The 25,475-nt window shown below is 39.1% G+C and overlaps 1 protein-coding gene across 11 annotated transcripts in view; it reads left to right on the forward strand.

The window, feature by feature from the left end:
* Positions 1-25,475, forward strand: part of Nrx-1 (neurexin 1) — a 629,819-nt gene that overhangs the window by 209,038 nt on the left and 395,306 nt on the right. For all 11 annotated transcript variants that reach the window (XM_069131031.1, XM_069131033.1, XM_069131034.1 and 8 more), the window contains one exon: positions 23,023-23,170. In XM_069131031.1, the coding sequence (XP_068987132.1) occupies positions 23,023-23,170 (148 nt within the window). The remainder of the gene's footprint in view (positions 1-23,022; positions 23,171-25,475) is intronic.

Below are 25,475 nucleotides of genomic sequence, written 5' to 3' on the forward strand. Positions count from 1 at the left end.
TTTCAAAGTAATTTTCTACTCGCATGCGCTTCGTTACGTGTCTTTTCAATTTATTTATTGCTGAGAATCGTGCATCTTAATCATGGAAATAAACATATAGGAACATTTAGATTACACTTAGAATTGATATCAAAATAGTTTCAGATTTATTTCATTTGTGATGTACAAGATATTCGTCGATACACATTTGCACGCGTCTCAGCACTCTCTTTGTCTCGCCATCTTCCTTATCGACGGAACAGTTGCATTCTTCTGTTTTACGAGACGCTGTTCACGCACATACTCCAACACACTCATACTCATATACGCGTGTCACTACTACGCTGCTAATCTAGCGTAGCACACAAAATTACACATATCTCAATATTATGTAATAATAAAGGCCATAACTGTTCGAATTCGTTCGTAAATTATTATGTACAGATAGTGTACGAGGACTAGAGACAGAAAACACAATCAGTCGTATTTTCAATGGCAGTCGTTTCGCGCATCTCCGTCACTCGAAACTCATTCTTATTGGCTTGGCAACTAAGTAATTGCGGATTTTGTCAATACCACCTAATGACAAAATCCGCAATCACTTAGTTGCCAATATTTACTATCAATAAAAAAGTCATACGAAATTCCCCTTCTCGCAATATGAAGTACACTGTCGTCTTGCTTATCCGAGACCACTTTAACCGAAGCTTCGTATTATACGATGTGCTTCAAGATTCATCATAACAGCATCTCTTTTCCAAAAATTTATCCCAAAGAAAATGTAAGGAGTCAGATATTATTTATTAAGACAGTTAATCAAACTTTCAATCGAGTAAACAGTTAATGAAATTGGAGTACATGTGTAGTGTATTACATTATGCTGTGCACGCACATACTCATACTCATATACGTGTGTCACTACTACGCAACTAATTTAGTGTAGCACACATAATTACACGTATCTCGATATTTATACATCATCGATACTTGTACTATACAATTTATAGCAAATTACACACGCGAGGAAGAATTTCTTTCAGACATCGGTTCGATAAAAATCCTGTCGATAGTAGTCGATCTGTGACTTTCATTTTAATACGAAGAATCTAACATTTCTTTTAGAAATGACGTTTTTACAAGGACTAATACACCCGGAGTAATATGACTGGAAATATTTTCGCGCTCGCTAGAACCCAAATACATTTTTTCTCAGATTTTCACTGACTTACCGTAAAAACGTCGATACGTTCTGTACGTGAGAACGCAGTCGTAAAACATTTGCGCGATAAAACCGTACGATCGCGTGTTGACAAGCAAACCTAGTCAATTTTAATCCCGTCCTTGTAAACTTGTAAAGCATGGTCGGAGGGTCGTGGCAGAAAATTTCATCACCACGTAAATTCTTTTCAACCCCATCATTCCCTCAGCTTTTATAAGCAATATTCCGTTTACTTAACGCAGAAGAATACAGCCGATTAGAATTTTACCTCGCTCTTCTTCTCCTATTACACGCTGTAATCTCGAATGTGCACGGAAGCTTTGTTGCTGAAAATTCCGTTGATGAAAGACGTCTTTATCGTCTTTATGTTTGCGGCTAAACCGATAATGAAAAATCGAAAGAGATTTTTCCAAGCGATCCGACGTTTCATTTATTTGCAGATTCCGCGCACTCGCGAAGAGTACCCTGGCCGTTAAATGGCCACGAGCCGGAATCGGTTTGTTCAATATTTAAGATAGAAATTGGAAGGCTTAACGAACGACTTGCGAAAAATTGATTATCGAGCGTTGTGACGTGTGCACGTACGGTGACTAAAGCACGGCCATTCCGCGGTGCTGCTTAGTTAGCTGGCGCATTTATATTTCAGCAGTGAAATGGCGAAACTGGGCGCGGGATACGACCGCCCCAGAATTTTACAGGCTCGTTAAACTGCATATTTCATCATCGTCCATTCGTCCATCGAGCGTGCCTGATTTTTTCAAAAATCGCCGATATCCATCGACAGAGACGTCCGCGAGTCCTGAAATTATCGGGCGAAAGTTGCGAATTTTTGGCAAAGCGGCGCGCTGATTCGATCGCGCTGAATCGTTCGTTGCTGTCGGCTCGAGGTTTTTCGAGAGCAGCCGAGGAACAAACGAATGGCGGATTCTCGACGCACAGTTGCACGAGAAAGTTTCACGATTCGCGGTACTGTTGGCGATAAACTGTGTCAGACGTATTTAACTTTTCGCCCACTCCAATTGTACGTCGTCCAGGATTCAAGTGCTTCCGAGTACTTGCAAAATGACGAGAACTTGTTAAAGCGATTCGTTGGCAGAGTTTCCTCCTTTCAGTTTGCCATTGGCGAACAAAGCGATCGAAGAAGATTCTTCGTTTTTCGTTTGCCTGTCGACTCTTGTAGTTTTGTCTAATTAGGTATCGATCAGCGTCTACGTACTGTGCGTTACGCAGAGTATACGCGTTTTTCCCTGCACGAGGAAAATCGATACGCTACGTTGACAAATTTTCTTTCTTTCACGTTTCATCGGTAAGCAACTCTTGTGGATTTTGAAAATGTCGACTGGCGATTGCAGTTTTGGAACGAACGATTATCGTTAGCGAAGGATAAACTATTCTTGTCGAGTTAACAAACAAATGGTAACAGTAACAAATGGTTTTTGAACGAAGCTTGTGAAATTTCGAGAAAATGCATCATTAAAAGAACGGAAAGTTATTGGTAAAAATTAGTCCACTCACTATATATACCATTACGACAAACTAAGAAAGAAGAAGGCAGAATGAAAGAACGAGAAGGCAAAATAAGCTCATTCCTTGACGATTATCGATCAGCTAGAATTTTCTTCGATAAAAGTAAAATCTGATTATTTTAACACTTTCACTGCCACGCTGAAATCACACGTTTCGCTCGGGACGCCACGGGAGTATTTTTATTATTAAAAAAATATAATGATAAAATAACAATAAATTGATGATGTAAAACAACATTCTTCCCCAATGGACCATTTGTTCCAGAAAATATTCATACGAAAGTAGTAAATTCTAATAAATACGTTTTAATATTTATTTTAAATAATTTACAAAAGTTGAAACAATATATGTTTTTCACATTTACTGGAACTTAATCTGTAATTTCACAATCGTTGGACATCTTTTGCTTAAAAAATTGAAAACTAATATCACAATTTACTTACCACACGTATTAAGACTGACTGCCACGCCGAAATCACACGTTTCGCTCAGGGCGCCACGGCAGTATCTTTATTATTCAAAGCATATGATGGTAAAATAATAATAAATTGATGGTGTAAGACAACATTCTTCCCCAATGGACCGTTTATCTTATTGGTGATCACGGGTGACCACCGTGGCGGCTTGGTAACAGTTGATAGCGACATATTGTAACGAGGCTTCGTTTATTTCAACAAACCATTCGCATTCGTCATTTTGTCGTAAGTAAAACGTGCAGAATATATTGTTGAAACGTGTAGAAGATGTTAGTAAACAGTACTATGATTATTTTTATGATTTCGACGAAACATTCGGCTGAAATGGTAGAGGTCCGGGAAAAAATTATGTTTGCGATAAACCAATGGTAGTGGTAGATTACAACAGAGGAAAATGTGCCGTAGATTTATCAGATCAAATGATAGCGTATTCTACAGCACATAGAAGAACCCTCAAGTGGTATACAAAATTAGCTTTAGAGTTATCGTTAAATACTTCAATTTCAAACGCGATGGTACTCTATAAACAAGCAGCAAAAACAAAAATCAAGGTACCAGATTTTAGAATGGCACTCGCCATGCACCTTACACAGTGGCCATTCACCAGAACCGTCAAATATACTTATTCGATAAAGATTGCCACACGAAATGCAGAAGAAAGAAGGGCAAGCGTACCTGGCGCGAAAATTTTGCAGAGAGTGTTATAAAAAAATGTTAAACAGTTAGGATCAAAAATCGCTCAGAATCGGACCAAAAAGGTGACCACCTATTGTCCAGATTGTATTGATGAGCCACATTTATGTTTAAAGTGTTTTAACACAGTGCATCGTTAGATGCAACATTTGTTCTCATTATTTTTATTGTTGTTCTAATAAAAATGTTTAATTGCTCAATGGGGCATTTTTTATTTCAAAGTATCTTCTATTTATCGGTTATATTCAAAATACCCTAACTGCAAATTTTCATACAATTTTTACAATTGTAAGATGTTGAAGCCCTCCGGTCACCAATGATCACCGTGGCGTCACAGGAGAAACCGTGACCAACGTGGCAGTCAAAGTGTTAAAATAACCTTCTGTTTAAGGTCTTTAGAAGGGACTCACATCTTTATACTGAATTAATAATAATAATAATAATTGGACAAGTTGTCCTCTGTTTCGCAACCTATAAATTTCCACCCTTAGATCTAAATTAGTATCGTCGAACCAATAGCCCAAATTATTCCGACTAACCAACATCGCCATACATTTGTTGCTGACAAATAATTTTATCGCCGAATGAAATCGTCTTTCGCCGTATAAATATTCACCAACAAGTTTCGTCTTCGTTATTCGAAATGAAATTTATCCGCCTCTATTTGCCATTGAGACCTCCCTCAACAAGCGTTGAAAACGCATAACCTGAAGAAAATAAAGAGAAAGATGAGGAAGAAACGAAAGAAAAATGCGAAAGAGACGGAGCAACGCGGGTTATACATCGTACATTGGGCCGAAAAGTATCAGCAACCCGGCGAGCAGCGGTGCTCGAGGTTGAACGACGTTGAAAAAATAAACGAAGACGAGGAAACGTGACACGAAGATGGTTCTCCCGGTGAAAAGGCGGCACCCATTAAGCGTGCGGCTCTCCAGCTTGAAAATCTCGACGCAGTTATTTCGAGTACGCCACCGGTTTTAGCGTTTCACGGAAGCCCTCGGTCTCTCGTCGTGCCGGGGAGTGAAAAGGGGCGAAACGGAGCGGCGAGAGTTAAACAGGCCGGGCTCGCCTCGTGCAATCGCGAATAATCTCATCCACGTTGCACGCTAACTCGGTCTTTTGCTCTGTTTCAAGACGATCCGCAGATTCGAAAGAGAATTACGAATTCGCCGCTAACCCGGCTACCGCCCTCGTTGTCGCGCACAGGAAAATGGAAGCTAAACGAGACGACGGAACCTTTGATAAATGTTTGACGAGAGTTTGTAAATTGTGAAAGTTTCAGGAACTGAACGAACACGCCTGACAGCTCTGCAAACACTGATATCGGTCGTGTAATCTCTCTATTCTTCCGCCTCGGCTACGTTTTCCTTTTGCCTCTTTTGTTACATAGCCATCGTGAGTCCCCACGGTTGTCCATGTCATTCGAGAGATTATGAAAGGGTCGCAAGTGGAGATTGATGGAATTAGCAGGCTCGCGGTGATTTGTGGTAGAAAGAAAACCAATATTTCCGCAAATCGATAATTGTTCGTTTGCTATCGATTTTATCGTACAATGTCGTACGACAGTTCGCGTGATTTTGAAATTCCCACTTTGTCAGAGTCGACGCTTTCGGCAACTCGTTACAAAGAGTTTCGCACCCCCGTTTTGCTACAGTTTTCAGCTGAAAGCTTTAGAAAGTACAATTCTAGGGATAAGATGTTAGGTGTATCACAGTGTATGTGTACTTTATACAGTTACATGTGTGTTCATCGTGCAAAGACTATAAGAAGATCAACTTGAGACTTAGCTACGACGAGACTGGTTTACGACGTAAAGGAATCTGAAGAATTGCAGCGTTTGAGAAAATACTAAGCAAAGACGAATGGATTGATAGCTTACTCTCAATTCTGGGAATGACACATTACACATTTCGGAGCGATTTTTCATGCAAAGAATATAAGCAGATCAACTTAAATTTTAGCTATGAAAAGACTGACTCACAACGTAGAGGAATCTGAAGAATTGCAACGTTTAAAAAAATACTAAGCAAAGATGTAATGTGTTATTCTGGGAATGACACATTACACGCTTCAGAGCAATTTTTCATGCAAAGACAACTTGAGATTTAGCTATGAAGAGACTGGCTCACAACGTAGAGGAATCTGGAGAATTGCAACGTCTAAAAAAATACTAAGCAAAGATGTAATGTGTTATTCTGGGAATGACACATTACACGCTTCAGAGCAATTCTTCATGCAAAGACAACTTGAATTTTAGCTATGAAGAGACTGACTCACAACGTAGAGAAATCTGAAGAATTGCAACGTTTAAAAAAATACTAAGCAAAGACGAATGGATTGATAGCTTACTCTCAATTCTGGGAATGACACATTACACATTTCGGAGCGATTTTTCATGCAAAGAATATAAGCAGATCAACTTAAATTTTAGCTATGAAGAGACTGACTCACAACGTAGAGGAATCTGAAGAATTGCAACGTTTAAAAAAATACTAAGCAAAGATGTAATGTGTTATTCTGGGAATGACACATTACACGCTTCAGAGCAATTCTTCATGCAAAGACAACTTGAATTTTAGCTATGAAGAGACTGACTCACAACGTAGAGAAATCTGAAGAATTGCAACGTTTAAAAAAATACTAAGCAAAGACGAATGGATTGATAGCTTACTCTCAATTCTGGGAATGACACATTACACATTTCGGAGCGATTTTTCATGCAAAGACTATAAGGAGATCAACTTAAATTTTAGCTATGAAGAAATTAACTCACAACGTAGAGGAATCTGGAGAATTGCAACGTTTAAAAAAATACTAAGCAAAGATGTAATGTGTTATTCTGGGAATGACACATTACACGCTTCAGAGCAATTCTTCATGCAAAGACTATAAGGAGATCAACTTAAATTTTAGCTATGAAGAGACTGACTCACAACGTAGAGGAATCTGAAGAATTGCAACGTTTAAAAAAATACCAAGCAAAGATGGATGGGTTGATACTTTGTTAAAACGTTATAACAAAAAATAGTTAAAAAGCACGTAAGATTACCATATGGGTTATTCTACGCGAAAATAACTGTGCAATCAGTTGATGGAAAAAGTTGAGGATTCAACCGATTGGTTGAGACGGTGCACTCGGTGGAGTAATAAATTTAATGCTTGCTACTGGCAGTGTACTGTCGCGTAATTTAGTATATATTTATTATATCGACAACAAACACACGCCGTAAAGCATCGAGTCACCTGGTCCGTGACCACACTTATCCATATTTCATGAATCTTGTGTTTAATCTTTAAATGACAATATTCTCTATATATTTTCGTTTGCCATGTCGTAAAACACGGAATCACTCGCTCCACAGTAACCGTCATCCATATTCCATGAGCCCGACGTCATTCTGACATACGTGTCCTCCGCCAAACTATCTATTTCCGCCAAATACACCGTCACCTTTACTTCTGACCTTTAGGACCTTTAAAACATCCAACGTTTCTCTCCGTAAAAGATTGTGCATTCAAAATTCATTTGGTATCGAACAAGTAGACGTATAAAACTAACCAATCCACCACTGACTATCAATCGACGTATAAAACTTGCAGCGAAGAAATCAGAATGAAGAGTACGTCAAGAAATGTCTCGTAAAATAATTCGAGGCAGGTGTTGAAATTTCCATTGAAACGATAAATTCGTCGTCGTTTCAACCAGCCTTTGGCGATTCTAACATTAAATCGTAAATTGTCTGAAACGACTGTACGAAATATCGATTTCGTGTGACGCATCCATCGCGATAGTTACTATAGTAGTTCACTAACAACAGCGATTTTAGCGATTTACTACACGCCACTTTACTAATGAAATTGAAATTCGTGAAATTTTTTGCAATTACGTTGGACAGGTGCGAAGCTACTCGACGAGAGATGTGGTCGACTGACAAGAAGGTTTCTAAACGAAATTGGTCGTCGTTGAACGATAATTTTTAATTAATTTCAATGCTAGTGAAAATAGAGATTTTTTTAACATCAACGAATTCGGAGGATAAGTGAATATGGATTTTTCCAAGGACGTACACTTTGAGACCTTTGACACTGAGAAGCTCTACTTGCTGTTAACCTTTTACCTTAACTAACTGACTCTGTGTTGAGTAATTAAGGGCGGTAGGTTTTGAACCTGAAAACACATCACAGGTTCAAGAAAGTTTGTTAGAAATAGTACTTTATTAGTTTAAAAGCCAGTTTCTATGTAATTATGCTAAATTACTGTTTACTTTAAATTTCATCTTCACATAATTCTCATAAAACAAGACTATCATTTTAACTTCTTACCAGGAATAAATAGGAATAGTAATTGTAGCGAATATGAAGACGTTTTAATAAACGAGGAAGAGAACGACAGAGAAATATGTAAAATAGCTGCGTTATATTTTATTATAAATTATTTATTCTACCATATACGATAGCTTGTCTCTTCAGCTACGCTCAAAGTACCGGATTCATAATTAACAGAAATTCGTTACTCTGGCCATTTATTTTCGATGTAACGTGGAGAATATTTTTCAAATATCCTTTCACTGCTTTCTCTTCGACTAAGAAGCGATTTCTTACGTTACCGTTTACTCGCACGTTTCTTTTTTATTATTATTATTTAATTTGTACTTTGCAATTTGTTCAGCTGGACATTTCTAACTTAATTGTTAAATAACATGCGGATGGCTACCCCCACTGGGATACCATCTTCGAGTTTGTCTATTTTTGCAGTCAAAGTTCTCTTTTTTATTATTATTATTTAATTTGTACTTTGCAATTTGTCCAGCTGGACATTTGGTAAATTTTTCTAACTTAATTGTTAAATAACATGTGTAAATGGCTACCCCCACCGAGATACCATCTTCGATGCTTACTCGCACGCGTGTACCAAAAATCGCCTTTAATAAATCGTTGGAATCTCGATAACAGTTTTACAAACGCCCACATGAAGCAACGAAAAACCAGAAAATTGTCATAGAGCAGAAGCGTGTGTCTGAAGTTGGAAACAAGCGTTTTCGTCGATGTGGCAATAGACGAGCACGTTTCTAAATTAGATAGCTAGGAAGCTGGAGCTCTAGCTGTGCATATTAAATTATGCTGTCGCTAATAACACGGTCCGTTGTAGCTTCTAATCTGCAAGAAATATTGTCGTTCAGCGTGTAACGTTGGCTGCGATGACATACCGAAACGCGATTATATTTACGCGAGTAGTTCATTTCGCAGCTTGTCGGCCGTAACTTTATTCAAAGTGTGTTATCAGACACGTCGTCACGTAAAGTACATACGTCAAATCCGTGGCCACGATCCCTTGCACGATGAATATGACGAAAGTTTGGTGTTTAACGGATGACGTTTCGCGAAACTGTTAAGTTGCACACGTACACGACGAACGTCTTCTTAGTTCATCCTCGTGCTGGTTTTGTAACTTGAATACAGCCAGAGACTAGGCTACCGTGCCATAAATCAGCAACCATACTCTCCACGTTTTCAATTTTAGTTACCTCGAATGTCTCAAATCTGTGGACCTTCCACGAACGTTTCCTCAATCGATCAACTCCGTTTTCACGTAAATACGCAATTAATGTCACATTCTAGAAAAATAAGACCAGAACAAATTGTCTATTCCCTCGAGTTCTTCTATCACAAGAGGCGAATCTAAATAATAGCAAGTTCCAAGATGAATTTCAAATATTCCACTGCTTTTTCATCTACGAAGTTGACCAATCTTTCACAGGTACAATTGGCAGAATTAAAAACACAGTCCTCCTGTAAATCAAAAGTGTTGACTTGCGACATAGCAAAGGCCACTGATCGGATTATCCAACCAAAATGAAGTTGCCTACGTTCCATAAGAAGTCTCATTCCTAATGCATCCGACTAATTTGCAATAGCAAGACGCGACCATGTCCCATGTTCAATGGATGGTTGGATCCAAAGTGCGCTAATTCGTAGTGCTGGAAGCTGGAATTGTGGAACCGCGGAAGAGTGAAAGCGCTGCCGCTAGGAATTAACAAGAAAAAAGAAAAGGAAGATGTGGCTCTCGTATTTCAGCAGCTTCGATTACCGTCGCGAGAGGAGAGAAAAATGCGATAGCTAGGCAGATTGGAGCGCGTTGACAAACGAGGTACACGAAGAATTTCCATCGATCAACGAATCGAGGTAGGAAAATGCCGCGACTTGCAGCTTTGTCCCATGCACCGAGATAGCTATGGAGAATTTATGGGCTTAATGTTAGGCACACTTATCGTCACGTAGCAGAAACGAGGTACCCGTAAATTCTCGCTACCGCCCCCTCTACCCATCTGCAAGCCCAACACACGATGGCCGCTCGCATACGGGATATGACGAAAGTTTGTAGACTGCGAACCGATTTCGGGACTTGTCACGGAGTTTACAATATATATTCTCGCCTGTTCGCCGAGTTTCCATCCAATTTCAGTGTACCAGTGGCAGGTCGTTTCTAACGGGCCACCGTCGACGCCATTCTCCTTCGCCGTAACAAAATTCCGCTGACAGTCACGATCCAGCAAGCTCGTACTCTCGCGATGAAATCGAGTACCGCGATTACTGAAATTATCCCGCGGGTACCGTCAGACAACGATAACACTGTCCCCTGCTGTATTGCGTTGGCAACTAAGTGATTGCGGATTTTGCCATTAGGTGGTATTGACAAATCCGTAACCACTTAGTTGCCAGCCCATACAACAGAATTTGTTGATGGAAACAGATATTGTTGCTATCTGTTACACAAAGTAGCGGACAGAAGTTTAAAGTTCAAGTTGTCTGATTTTTACTGTGCTTCGATTAGCATCAAGTTTACTATTCTGTGGTCTTCTGCACAAAGCGCAACGTGTCTTCTTCCTTTGTATTGGCTTGGCAACTAAGTGATTGCGGACTTATCAATACCGCCTAATGACAAGACCCGCAATCACTTAGTTGCCAATAAGAGAACATAAGGAAACAAGATAACAGCAACGACAGGAAGCAAATGGTGATATCGTCCATGTTCAGAAATACGAACACGAGGAGAAAACGCAGTCGGACAGCTGGAGACTCGCAATTAGCATACGAGCACCTGACGGATCTTCAAGCTCGTTCTTCTCGGAAACGAAGCCTCGAACGAGAAAACGTCGTTCTTCCTCTTCGACCTATCTTTGCACGTAGAATCAACAGCCGATCGCTTGTACCACGATTTCCCAGATGATTGTACGCAATTCGCAAAAGTATATCAAGTACCTGGAATATTGGCTTGGCAACTAACTGATTGTGGATTCTGTCATTAGATGCTATTGATAAAACACGCAATCACTTAGTTGCCAATAGAACAGAATGTTTATTCGTATTTCACAGCTATCGCGAAAAATATTGTTGCTGTCTGTTATATAAAATAGCGGACAGAAGTTAAAGTTTAAAGTTGTCTAATTTTTACTGTGCTTCGATTAGCATCAAGTTTCCTATCTCTGTGGTCTTCTGCACAAAGCTCAACGTGTCTTCTCATTTTCTTTGTATTGGATTGGCAACTAAGTGATCACGGATTTTATCATTAGGTGGTATCGACAAATCCGCAATCACTTAGTTGCCAACGCAATAATTGGAAAGTTGGCTGCGTGTCGCGAAGAAATCGACGAACAAATATCGCGGAATTCGCATTGTGCGATGTTGGTGGAGCAGAGTGGCAAATTCGCGCGTTAAATCCGATCTCTCGCGCGGCTTTAAACAGATATCGTTTGTTCAGCACTCGGATGAAATTGTATCGCCGTTGTGATAAATATCGCATATTTTTGCGAATTCCTGGCGATCAATTTTTCGAATGTTTATTTGCGAATTATTCACCCGCTTGAAAAATGTTTGCGAAGTTAATTGAGACGGAGATTATGGATTTTAGCAGCTCTAGCGATTATGCAAATTCGCCTGCATCGTAATTCAATTTTAATATTTCATGTTTTCTGTGTGCCAAGTGCTTTACAAAAATTTTAAGCGATAACGTCGAGCTTGGTCGTTTCAGCGTAAGGAATTTCCAGAAAAGTTTGTCTAATTCGACTGTTTAATATCGCGTGACTTTTATGTAGCAACGTCCTGTTGGATGCAAAATCCTACCAAACCAGCAATCTCAAATGATTCTTTCCGCAATCCTTTCGGCTAGTAAACACATGTTGTACCTTGTCTTTCTTATCTCGAAATCCAAGTTCATAAGTTTCAAGCAAAAACTTGCTGTTTGGTCCAACCGTTTGAGTAAAGAAGAAGCAAAAACGGTACTTTAAAAATGTTCGGATTTAACTATACGCAAAAACGACCAGTAGCAGATTTGCTATTTTTGCTATTACTGGAAACGCAATATTTTCCAGAAGAACGAAGAAGAAATAAAATTACGGCCAGATCTGTACCTACAAACTAAATATATTTTAATTTCGATCATTTTTTAAAGTTCGGTACTTTTAGCGTGGAAATTCTAACGCGTAAGAAAATAAGTTGAATATTTTTTCGCCTCATTTATTTGACGAATATTGTACGTGTTGTCAGACACATTACGCGATATTGAATATCAATGATTGAAACAATATCGATGATACAAACAAGATATCTATCACACGAGTGCAATTGCTACATTCTACATCGAGAATTTAGGTTCAATTGCCGACATCCACGCGAGTTGCCATCTTAACGAATCCCCGTCTCATTACGCTGAGATTCTCATTACATATAGTTAATTCACGTTACGCTGCAATTCACGTTATGCAAACGTGTTGTCACCGCTTTTAACGCGTCCACGCGTCCTTAATTTGCGCAAATTCCTTCCAGTTATCGCTACTTTCCACGCTCCTCGGTACACAGTACACGTTGTTTCTTCAGGTGAAGAATATATTTTAGCGAAACACTGGGCTATTTTTCAAATTTCTCTAATATTTCTTTTTCTAGTATTTTACTTTTTAATCTTCAATTCTAGTATCTGATTGTATCTAATTCTAGTATCTAGTATCTAATTCTAATATCTAGTATCTAATTCTAGTATCTAGTATCCAATTCTATTATCTAGTATCTTATTCTAATATCTAGTATCTAATTGTACTATCTAGTATCTAATCCTAGTGCCTGGTATATAATTATAGTATCTAATTCTAGTATCTAGTATCTAATTCTAGTATCGATCTAGTATCTAAGTATCTAATTCTATATAAAAGAAAGTAAATAATAGTATCAATTCTAGTATTAATCTTCAAATCTAGTATTTTTCAATGTTCGCGATAACTCAAATTGTCTATCGATTAGTTATTTTAAGACACAACAAGATTCGAATATAGCAGACGAATATCTCAATGATTCAATGTTCGCGATAACTCAAATTGTCTATCGATTAATTATTTTAAGACACAACAAGATTCGAATATAGCAGACGAATATTTTGAATGATCCAATGTTAACAACAACTCAAATTGTCTATCGATTAGTTATTTTAAGACACAACAAGATTCGAATATATTAGATGAATATCTCAATGATTCAATGTTCACGATAATTGAAATAATATTCGATTCTTTCTGTCATTTTTGATATCGTCGTGGTATTATGATCACAGAAAATATTAACGCGTCTATGCATAATAAACCACGTAATAACGTGCATAACAAACGTATTTAAAATCGTATCAACGTTTCAGTGATAATTGACAATCGTTAAACTTTCAAAGCTCTGGTCATTAGCGTTTACGTACACTATACCTTCCCTACTTCTACATGTACGCGTACAAACTATCAAACAGTCAAACACATAATCGACAAATTATTTCTTCACGGAAATTTCAATTACTCCTTCGACAAAAAACGAAAAGAAAAAAACAAAAGAAAAGAAGACAGAAGAGAATAAAATTATTGAGACGTTACAAGGAATTACAGGCATTAATTAACAGGTATAAATTAACGTTTATTCCAACAACTTTGCAAAGAAGATCATTACACTGATGCGTATGTATAAGTTAAGTAAGCGATTGATTTAAGGGTAGAAACCCGGTAATGACACGTTCACTATTCCAACGATGAAGAACAAGTAAAGTGACGATGCTGTGTCGGAGGAAAGCTAGCGATGGCTGTGTCTAACGCAAGGGGCCATCGGATTTGTCTATGACAATTTTGGTTAGGAAAGTGAGGGCAGTAGACATTGCTTCCGATTGGATAATAAGAAGGTTGGTGCACCAGGAAGGGTTTTAGCCGCCCTCGAGAGAAAGTTGCTAGCGGAGGATACCAAACGTGAGGTAAACTAACGTTCCCGTGTCAACCCATGGCAAACAATAAATGTAAAGGAAACCTGAAACGAAAGATACTTGTTTGGTCTGAAGGACCTTAACTATGAAAATGCCAAGACCCATGGTGGGTCCTTAAGACTATTGAGGATACGCGCCAAGGATGTGCAGACATCTGGCTGCCACCTTGTCCACGGTGTATGGCCTGGTCTCTGATGTGGATTGACGTTACACGGGCATCTAATAAACACGTGCGTAGTGGGGATATAACAAAGAAAAGAATCCATTTGGTGCTAGCTAGAAAATTCCTGAGATCTATGACAGGTCCTTAAGACTATTGAGGGTACGCAGTAAGGATGAGCGGACATCTGGTTGCCATCCTGCCCGCGGTTAATTCTACCAAATGTTCAAATCGGACAAATTGTGAATGTAAACAACTAAATAAAAAAAAAAAAAAAAAATTCTGCCCGCTGTGTGTGGCCTGACGTAACACGTTCATGGCACAAATTCTTCACCACAAGTCAGACTCGTGGTTTTCGCTTATGGCACAAATCCCTCACCACGAGTCGTGGTTATAGGCCAAGTGGTTAAGATGCAAAATCCTCAGCAAAAATAAAGCAGGACCATAGGTATAATTCAATTTCAACTTGAGAAATTTGCGATATCTGTATTCACTTCGACGTTCGATAGCCGCTGCGTACGTAGCTTTATTTCACAGTTATTTCCTCAGCGATCCGCGGGGAAACATTAGCCATTGGCGCAGTATCGGCTTCCGGGTTTTCGTATTCGGGACACGGGGCGAGACAGTAGTATGCGACGTAAGAAAAGAGGGGCGAGGTAAAGGGGTGGCAGATGCCCCGTATGCGGATGCCCGGATTCTACTCACGTCAGGATAATCAATAGCGACTGTTCCATGGTAATGTATATTCGCGTGCAACCAGAGAAGCGTTCTAACGCGTGTTGCGTCCTCCTCCGTACAATCGTCTCCTCCTGCTCCTCCTACAACCTGCCAGTCGTGACAGATACAAATAACGTGGACGAAGGCGCGTTTCCTGTTTATTCGCGATGCCGCGCTGGGGACCGCGATGAAAATTCACCAAACCATGTTTTACGTCCCGACAAATCGTGCTGTGTGCTTTCTGCAATTCGCCCGAGGATACTTGCTTTTTAAATTGAAAACCGTGTACAGAGAAATATCGCGCCACGTCGGTCTACGCGGAACGCGTTCTGTTTTCTCAAATCAAATTTCCGACGCAGTTCCTTCCAAACGTCCTATGGTCAGCCGCATTTCATTTCACCTATCGATGATTAACACATTTTCCAGCGATGGTGCTATCATGTACATGATAATCGCACGCATAACGCGGTATAGTTAAATTAGTTTGAGAAATGACGTTGAGAAACCACGTTGTTGGAAACGAAGAATCGATGGAAAAATGCTGTAAATGTACGTGTACTGTTTCCTCGTAACAGAGGGAAATATTATCACGTGCAAATATTCAAACAATTATTGAAACGAACAATCGATAATTAGCACATTAACGTTGTTTATGTTAGCTGTGAAGAAACGTCATCGACTTTTTATCTGTAAAGCTCGCTGCAAAAGTTTCCACTTGTATACAGCGGAACAATTTTCCATTGATTAACAAGGATCAACAAAGGAGGAAATAAAAGTTGATTAAAAATTTCGACACTCGACAATTCCACGCGCTAATCAACGACGATACACCACATCTGCTCGACTGAGAAACGTCGAATGTGATTGCTCGCTCTTGAAGATTCTTGTTACGTTCCACTTTTCTTACGGTTTTCTCCAATTTTTCCACATTTCCTGGCCGTGGTAGAGCGAATTCGTCGGATCGACGAAGATAAGACATTGTTCGAGACTCGAAAGCTCGTTCCTTGTGGCTTCGTCATTTGCAAATGACTCGGCTATTTCTTCGTTACTTGTTTATTTACGTAGAAGCTGAAATCATCGTGTATTTGAGAAAAGATTGAAATTTTAGACGCGAGAATGCGATTATTAACGAGCGCGTGCAAGCTATGCGGAGAATTATGGTTACTCGATTACACATCAAGATATTCCAGCAGTGCAGAAAGTGCAGCTTTCGCAAAGTATGCGCCGCATAGTTATATAAGTATGCTTGTTGCTGCATCCAGCGTATCTATCTGGAAGCTCCAACGTATCAAAGTATTTGCTGCACCGCCGAATAAAATTGGTAACGCCACGCGTTATTGTAGACCGTGTGGAAAGTACAATTGTTGAGAAGAGTTTCAAAATCAAACTAGGCGACGTGAAACACCCGACTGCTTTCTTCGCTCAAACGCGCGATGATTACGTTTATCAATGAAACAAATTATGCACATTTTATCAAAATATCCGCCTGTTTCGACCACTCGATGCACGTCAACGGGAGTCGTAAATTCCCCTTACGATTAGATAATCGACGCCGCGAAATGATCGATCCCCTATTTCGATTAGGATAATAGAGGTAGTTAAATTAAATATGACACTGATATAACAAGTTATAAATCACAGTTTATTCCAACAACTTTGTAAAGAAGATAGTTACGCTGGTGCGCGTGTATAAGTTAAGTAAGCGACTGATCTGAGGGTGGAAACCCGGTCAAAAGATGTCGACTGTTTGAAAGATGGAAAATCAGCCAAGTTCGATGACGATGCTGTGGCGGAGGAAAGCCGAGGATGGGAGTGTCCAGCGCACGGGACCATCGGATTTGTCGATGACAATTTTGGCTAGGAGAGTGAGGGAAATAGGCTTCGTTGTTAATTGCTTATTTGCTATGGTGGTGGGCGAGGAAGGATGCTAACCGTCCTCGAGATAAAGTTGCTAGTGGGAGGCCTCGTACGTGAGAAAAGGCAACTTTCCCGCGTCAATCCGCGGTGGACGATGAACTTTAGAAAATAATTCAGTGAAAGCCACACACTTTTCAAAAAAACGGCAACACATTCAAATGACTGCTGAAGCGAGCAAAACTCTCATAGAAAGAAGACTAAAAAGAAAACACCTCACTGACCTCAGAAGAGAAATAAAATTGTTCAGGTATAATAAATTAATTGCTTTATTTGCACTCAACATCGATACATATATATTACACTCTGAAGACGTCGATAACCTTCTTACACGCACACTTGTTGTCAAACAGACTATTCTAGAAGCTTCTAACAGTCTTTTGTCTCAACTAAGACCTGAACGTCCTCTGACGCTTACACACACATTCACATGTACAGTGTAAATGTGTCATCTACCTAACAAAAATAGTCAAACTCGAAGATGGTATTCCGTATTATTATCACCTAATGACAGAATCATTTAGTTGCCAACCCAATAGTTTTCCAGGAAGTAGGTCAACAGACAGCAAGCTAAATAAAAACCTTTAATATAGAATTCTATAGAATCGTAAAATACAAAATGTATAAAATTTGGTCTGTTGAGATTTCCTTCAATTCAATTCTCAATTTGAATCTCGAGTTTTAATCTCAATTTCTTGAAATTATATCGCGTGTCGTCATCGGTAACGAGCACGCGTTCAAAACATCAGCTTCCTATGGCAACTAAGTGATTCTGTCATTACCACCTAATGACAAAATCCGCAATCATTTAATTGCCAACCCAATAGTTGGCCAGGAAGTAGGTCAGCAGACAGCAAGCTAAATAGAAACCATTAATATAGAATTCTATAGAATCGTAAAATGCAAAATGTATAAAATTTGGTCTGTTGACAGTGGAACGTAAAAGAATGGAAGATACGCGAAAGGTACGATACAAACACATGGCGATAGTAAAAAAGAATTGTTTGTCATATTGAAGAAAATTTGTCCCATTAAAGAAGAATAATATCATATGCTGGAAACCACTGGGGCAAAGTCAATTGCAAGTGGAGACGATTACAGTTGATGCGAGCGCTGCAACGGCTATTACAAACCGGAAACTGAAATTTGATTTTGTGGCCGCGTATCGTTTCTCGCCGCACGACTCTGGCCCGCGTCCTGAATTCGCAATAGTCTTGAAACACAGTTACACCGTCAGCTGATACAAGTGGCCCTACGTGATCCGCTAACAGAGTGCCCTGGCAAAAGTATAATTGAATTAATAAACTAGCACGAAATCTGGCGGCGAACTTATTTAGCCCGGAACAACCGCAACTACGACTGTTGTAACAGACCTCGAAAGAATAAAATATCCTATCTGTGCTTTGATACGGTTGCTCGTTGCTGGAAACTTACGATTTCCTCTGTTACGCGATAAAATTCAATTGTCTTATTTGTGGCCAAGTGTCGTCGTCTCTGTTGCTTTTTATAATTTCGCGAAATATTTATGGCCAGGATATTTATGCTTCGTATCTCGTCGATTATTTTAGCGGTTTGTTTGGCTCGTGACGAGTCTCGTAACGCACGTGGAACTTTCGCACAAAAGCACAGTGGCCAGAAGCTTCGTTGATATTAAATTTCTATCGTTCGAACAGAGGGAATTGTTAGTTTGTTTTAATATCTACGGGGTGGCAAGATACATCGACATTTCATTTGCTCTGCCACCAGATACAATACGCGAATTTATATTCTTACGAAGATAATTGAAGGAAGGGAATTTGAATAAAAATTTATTTCGTACAAATATCGTAGCGCTCCGCTTTAACCAGTTAGCTGTTCTTCACGAGTACACTCGTCGCAAAGAAATGGCAATTTTTCATACAATGAAATAATACAATGAAAAATGAAATGATACAATGAAAAAATAAAATTCATTTCGTTACAGTTTCATTCTATACTGTAACACACGTACTCTGTGTCTGACGAGTATACTCGTCATCGCTTACTTTTTCACCCACGTCTCAGGTATACAGCTTTCACTTCGCAACAGCCGACTGGTCAAATGTTCATTACGTACATTTTTGCACATCCTATGCGTTCTGCAAATTTCCCAAAATTCATAAACATTCGCGGTCTAATGATAAATATAAAATATAACAATAAAACTAATAAAAATAAATAATTGTAATGGAAGAATTTCTCTGCCACTGACTGACATTTGGCTAACATTTCAGCTATTAGAATATTCGAATAACAAACCGTACTATTGTACGGTCTTTACTATAATTAGTTTATTTACAATAAATGGATTAAACAGAAAATGATGGTTGTTTAACGTGAACTAATTACAGCAACGTATTATAATTAAGACAACTAGATAGTTTATTTGCAACTCTCGTCGTCCAACGCTCTCTCGACGACGCAATTCCCACTCTCTCACTTCTCAACTCACAATGTTTTTTTTTTATTTGGAAGAATTTTACAATCAATTCTCATTGAAAATTATAAGCAAATTACTCTGCCGTGGTACCGTAACGTGAATAATAAATAATTATCGTATGTTTGACTCTAGCTGAATCTAATGTAATGTCCTTTTAGCCTGCGGATCTGATCCGATCGTGTCAAGTAATTGAGTAATTGATGGGTTTTGGTGGTTGTTAACTCTCATGTTATATCTGAATTTGCATATTTCTTCGTTAACTGTGGGTATCTCAAGGTCGCGATGATGTGTTCCATTGGTAACGTACAACTCACTGCAACTCAACTGCAACAGACAGCACAGAGCTGACTGTTAATTCGTTTTCGTCCCTTAGCAACCCCACGTCTTTTGTCTTAGCCCCAACAATCACATGTTCCGCTTGCTTATAACTCGCCCGACACCCCCAGGTCCTTCGAAGAATTTCAAAGAAAAAAGGATAAAGGAAAGATCGAGCTACAGACAGCCGTCAAGAGAAGATACAATAGAAGCGTTGCCCAACAAACGCATCTCTCTGGCCGCTTTTCACGAGTGTCCTGAAGCGCGAACTGCTATGGCCAACGATTCCGGCGCGCGTGTTGAGCTCGTGAAACGCGTGGTTGCCGCGCTCCTACAATTTCCACGGTAAAACGCGGATCGTGGAAGTGGCGCGGAGACAGCCACCTTGCAGTATGCGTAAACCAGCTTTAATTAGTCGAAACGAGCTTTAATTAGTCCTGACGCAGACATAGCCAGCGTTACGCTGTTCACAGCTACCGACGCTTCTCTTCGTCTTCGTCTTCTTTTTCTCATTTTCGCTTGCGCCTTCCTCTGTTTTCTCTCTTCGTCTTCGCCAACGCTAGCACCAGGGGATCATCTTTCAGGCAAACTGGCTTCCCACGATGCAACACGGCCTACATATTCACGACTTGCTCCTGGAGAGCTTGCCAAAGACCAGAAAGCGAGCTTTCGCGACCGCACGTATCAGGTTATCGGGTCAACCACGTTGGTCTGGTCCATCACGTTACGTCGAAATCGTCCATTACGTGGATCGTCCGGTTGTTGGCCCTTGGCCATTTTGACGATGACGAAGAATCGAGATGGAAGAGCCTTGGACAGAAAGCAAACGCTGCTCTCTCGGACGTGGCATCGAAACACGGTAGCTCGCAGCGTCCCACAGCTGATGGATTTCGTGCTGAGACCGGATCATTCGCTGGCTGAAGCTTTTTTTAATCCAACGAAGATTAAGCGTTGCTGGATTTTGTCGCCGAGATGAATTTCAATTTTGCAAGATCTTCTGATCGTCGCAGTACGTTCACGTTCGAGAGTTTCAGGATGGTTGGCGTGTCAGTTTTTAAATTGAAAAGAATCCACTGGATGATAAAGATATCACAGAGTACTCGACAGGAAAGACGTAAGAGAAAGCTAGAAAAACGTAGCGATTTTATTAAAGCCAATTGTTTAATACATTGTGCAATTTTAAGTACAACGAAATATAATCTACGACGAATTACAGAGTTTTGTTAAAAATGGGAAATGTTATGAGACTTGTGAGCGGAAGCGAAAGTAGGGCAAGTCCGTGCACCAAATCCAACTAATTTATTTTGTAATTGTTCCTGGAAATAAAAATGTGACAACCATTCGATATTTATAGCGTTTCCTGGTACAGGAAATGTATTTTTAAATTCTGCGTTATAAAAAAACAAAAGTGGAATTAAAAATTTTCATGATACAATTAATTACATTCATTATACGTATGTTATATGCGAGCAACTGTACGAAACTTGTTTCTGCCAACTGCGTCTTTGAATTTTATTTAATTTCATCAAATTTATCAGTTTCATTTTAAGCATTTGTTAATACGATTTTGATATCGGTTCGTGCTACATTTTTCCAACATAATGAATTATTCGTATCACACATGGAATTATCATTTTATAACTTGTTGGAACACAGCATGTTAATTGGGATGGATTAAATGATTGGCGATTAAACAGAAGTGCGTAAAATTTGGACAGTTATGGAATACGCGTTAATATCGCAAAAGCATCAATTTATTTTCTGGCATTTGTACTGGCGAATATTGGGAACATTGGACTCTACGTTCAATCCAACGCGTCATAAATCTTTGGAATCAAAAATTGTTTGACGTGCCAAACAAAAATTTGTAAAAAAAAAAAACATAGGAAAATAATAATCAAATATAATGAAATGTACGTTACATTTCCAGGACTGGGTCCTGAGATTACAGTCCAATAATTCAGGATAATTTGTTTAATCTTCTAATATATTTCATTTTTATTCCTATTCTATGCTTCGTTCGATAATAATTTGTATTTCGGTGATCGAATGATCCTGAAATTTGAATTAAACGATCGAATTGAATTTTGACTGAAACCTACGAGCCAACGTCGAAGTTTGATTTAATTTTTTATATATCGAGAGTAATTTTGCACTTTTCTAATTGAACAGTTAAAGTCATAAACGATAGAAAAGAAGAAGCTAATTTAAAGAGTAAGCTAATAATATCGCTAGAAAATAAAGATACGACTTTTTCATTTAGCGAGCAACCACGTAAACTGCATGCAGAATGCAGCGAAAAAGAAGTTATAAATCGTAGAATAATTTATTTTAGCTTTTAGGGCTATCACGATAAAGCTGCGATCGTAAGCGCCAACTAGACTATGCTTTTACCATTTGTTCTCCTTCTAAACTTCTAAATCTTGTAAACGCAGAAATTGTGCAGTACCGAAGCGATGAATGATGCTGACGACGAAATAGACAAAAATCTTCATTTCTCACACGTCATTTGCCATTTCAACTTTCTCATCAACCCATTGATTACCAAGCAGTGAAATAATACTTACAAGCTACTTAACACTAGAACTACCGACAGTTAACACGAAGCTATTTCTATCAAAATTAGTGAAAATTACTGGCCTTTAAAAAATGCGTAATAATAGAATATTTTTATATTTATTGATTTATTACTTTCTTACAGAAGCAATTCCATGTTGTGTAGTACATTTTTGCTATTATTAATCCATCTGGGACCATGATCCCTAAACGAGGGTTGACACATTTATAAAATTGTAGAACCAGTTTTGACTGCTGTGGCATTTCTAGCGTAAGCATCTAGCGATCCAGCGATCGATCCGGAATTTTCCTGATAACTGATATCGTCACATTGAATGATACGCGGTAAAAATTTGAAAAAGTGTGGCAAGTTGTAGAAAACGAGGAAACTGGTTAATTAGGGTTCGATAAACAGAGTGCAGGACTCCTGTACACTTTGACAAGTACCAGCCATTTTCACACAAACACACTAGTTCCAATCCTAATCAGAAAAAGGTACGTTCGCAAGGAAAAAGTAAAAAATAGAAAACATTTATAGTCTCTTAAAGGAAAATTTTTTTTCTTCTGGAGGAAGAACAGGATTCTGCTTTTTCATCGCATATTTTCAGCGTTCTTTTCGTGTAAAGAGACCCTCGATATCGATTTGTCGTGGGCTTCCGGTCGCGCGATATCCAAACCCGCTTTAATATCCGCCGGTACGTTAACGTTTCTTTCCATTGTCTGTTGCAGAGTTTACGCAACATGATGACAGCCAATACGACGGATGCCTGTGAAACGCGTGATCCCTGCCAACACGGCGGAATCTGCATTTCCACCGACAGTGGACCCTTCTGCGAGTGCCGGTCCGGCGATTATGAGGGCGCCTATTGTGAGAAAGGTAGGTTGTTTTACATCCGGAAGCTTCGTTGTTTACGACCGTTGTTGTTGCCGCGTGTACAGTCTCTTGTTTGCGGAAACGATCGGACAGGTCGCAGCTCTGTCCACCGCGTTTGTCGGCTTTCGATCTTCATCTTCGCCGAGCGAAGCTTTTGTGTCGATCCGTGCAATGGCCACAGCGTGGCTCTACTAGGCAACCGTGTTAGCTATGGGTAACAGGACAGTGGAAATTCCACTTATAGAAATTGGACGATTCGATGGGGGAAAATAATATTCACTCTAATTGCAGGTTGATAATTTCTGTAATTTCAATTGTATCGTTTAGTGTAATCAGGGTTTTTGTTATTAAAAAGCTATGCAAATATAGAAAATACTAGGCAACTGCGTTAGCTATGACTAACAGGACAGTGGAAATTCCACTTACAGAAATTGGATGATTCGATGGGGAAAATGATATGCAGTGGAATTTCAGGCTGATAATTTCTGCAATTTCAATTGTATCATTTAGTGTAATCAGGGTTTTTGTTATTAAAAAGCTATGCAAATATAGAAAATACTAGGCAACTGCGTTAGCTATGACTAACAGGACAGTGGAAATTCCACTTACAGAAATTGGATGATTCGATGGGGAAAATGATATGCAGTGGAATTTTTGCAATCTCAATTGTATTGTTTAATGTAAGCAGGATTTTTGCTATTAAAAAGATATGCAAATATAGAAAATGAGTTTGCAAGGAAATCTTCTTTAAGACAGGTACCTTTTTTCATGCAGAGAAATTTTAGAATTGTTTAGAAATTTAATACATCTTTCTCCTTTTTATTTATTTATTTATACAAGTCATTCTGAGTCCTTGCTTTGATTATGGAAACTCGCGGTTGTCCGGAAAGTTTCTTTCGTTTCATAAGATGATAATAGATGAACAACAATTTCTCTTTCATATTATTTTATTCAATTAAATATCATCCATTTCGTTCTATTTCTATTATTACGTCCCTGCACAACTCAATAAACTAATATAAAACAAAAAACATTGCGCGTCTATTATTTCCTTATAAAACGAAAGAAACTTTTCGGACAACCTAATATAATTCTCGAAGTTTTCAATGAAACACCCGGTCGCGATTGCGATAACACGAATCGTCTTATCGAGCGACCTTGCCTAAAACGAAGCTAAAAAACATCCAATGATCGTACATTTTAAACAACACGAATACACCCATTTTCGTGCTGATTTTATTATCATCTACTCGTGCTATCTCGTTTTCTTGCCAGCCGAAACTCGCTTGGCTTTTGCTGTTACCTGCAAAGAGAAAGTAAAAATAACAGTTCCATTTGACCGAGCACTTTTACACACCGGCGTAAGCTTGTCCTTTCGTTGCATCGATACTTTGCATGGCGATGTAATTTCATTACAACCGGCTACACTGTCAGACACTGTATCGCGGCCAACGTGAATCAAGAAAGATTTACAAGGCGAGCGTGCATTAGGTCGCCGGTAATCGCGCTATAAATTCACGGCACGAGCGGCCGCGTATTTTATGCAACAATGAGCCCCGCGCGAAGATGGCATTAATTTAAAGCATTGATACGGCTGTGAATAATAAGGAAGCGAAGGCAACGATAAAAGGAGCAACGAATATAAGAGACGCGGCGGTTGTTCTAATCAGAGGCGGCAGTTGCTCGTAAAAATCGCCAGCTTGCGAATGCGCAGGCAAATTTTCCTCAACGACCGCGTCCGAATGAAATGTTGCAAAAAAGATTTATCGCTTGTTGCTTGGTTCGCTAACAAGCTTCGTGCCAAACGATGCAGCGCAATATTTTTCTCTTTGCGTTGGCAACTAAGTGATTGCGGATTTTGCCATTACATGCTATTGATAAAATCCGCATTCACTTAGTTGCCAACCCATAGAACAGAATTTGTTGATGGAAACAGATATTGTTGCCATCTGTTACACAAAGTAGCGGATGGAAGTTTAAAGTTTCAAGTTGTCTGATTTTTACTGTGCTTCGATTAGCATCAAGTTTACTATTTCTGTGGTCTTCTGCACAAAGCGCAACGTGTCTTCTCATTTTCTTTGTATTGGATTGGCAACTAAGTGATCGCGGATTTTAACATTAGGTGGTATTCACAAATCTGCAATCACTTAGTCGCCAACATTTCTTTGCTTCCCTTACGCGTCTATGTTTCTCTGACACATTTCTTAGTATTTTTATTTATTATTTATTTATCTCACACGTTTTTCTTATATCTAACTTTTTCTCTCCTTCTTTCAATAATTTCGAATTTACAGTAATTGCAATTCTG

The sequence above is a fragment of the Bombus flavifrons genome, chromosome 17, assembly GCF_040668555.2.
Source record: "Bombus flavifrons isolate JBK064 chromosome 17, iyBomFlav1_principal, whole genome shotgun sequence".
Classification (NCBI taxonomy): Eukaryota; Metazoa; Arthropoda; class Insecta; order Hymenoptera; family Apidae; genus Bombus; species Bombus flavifrons.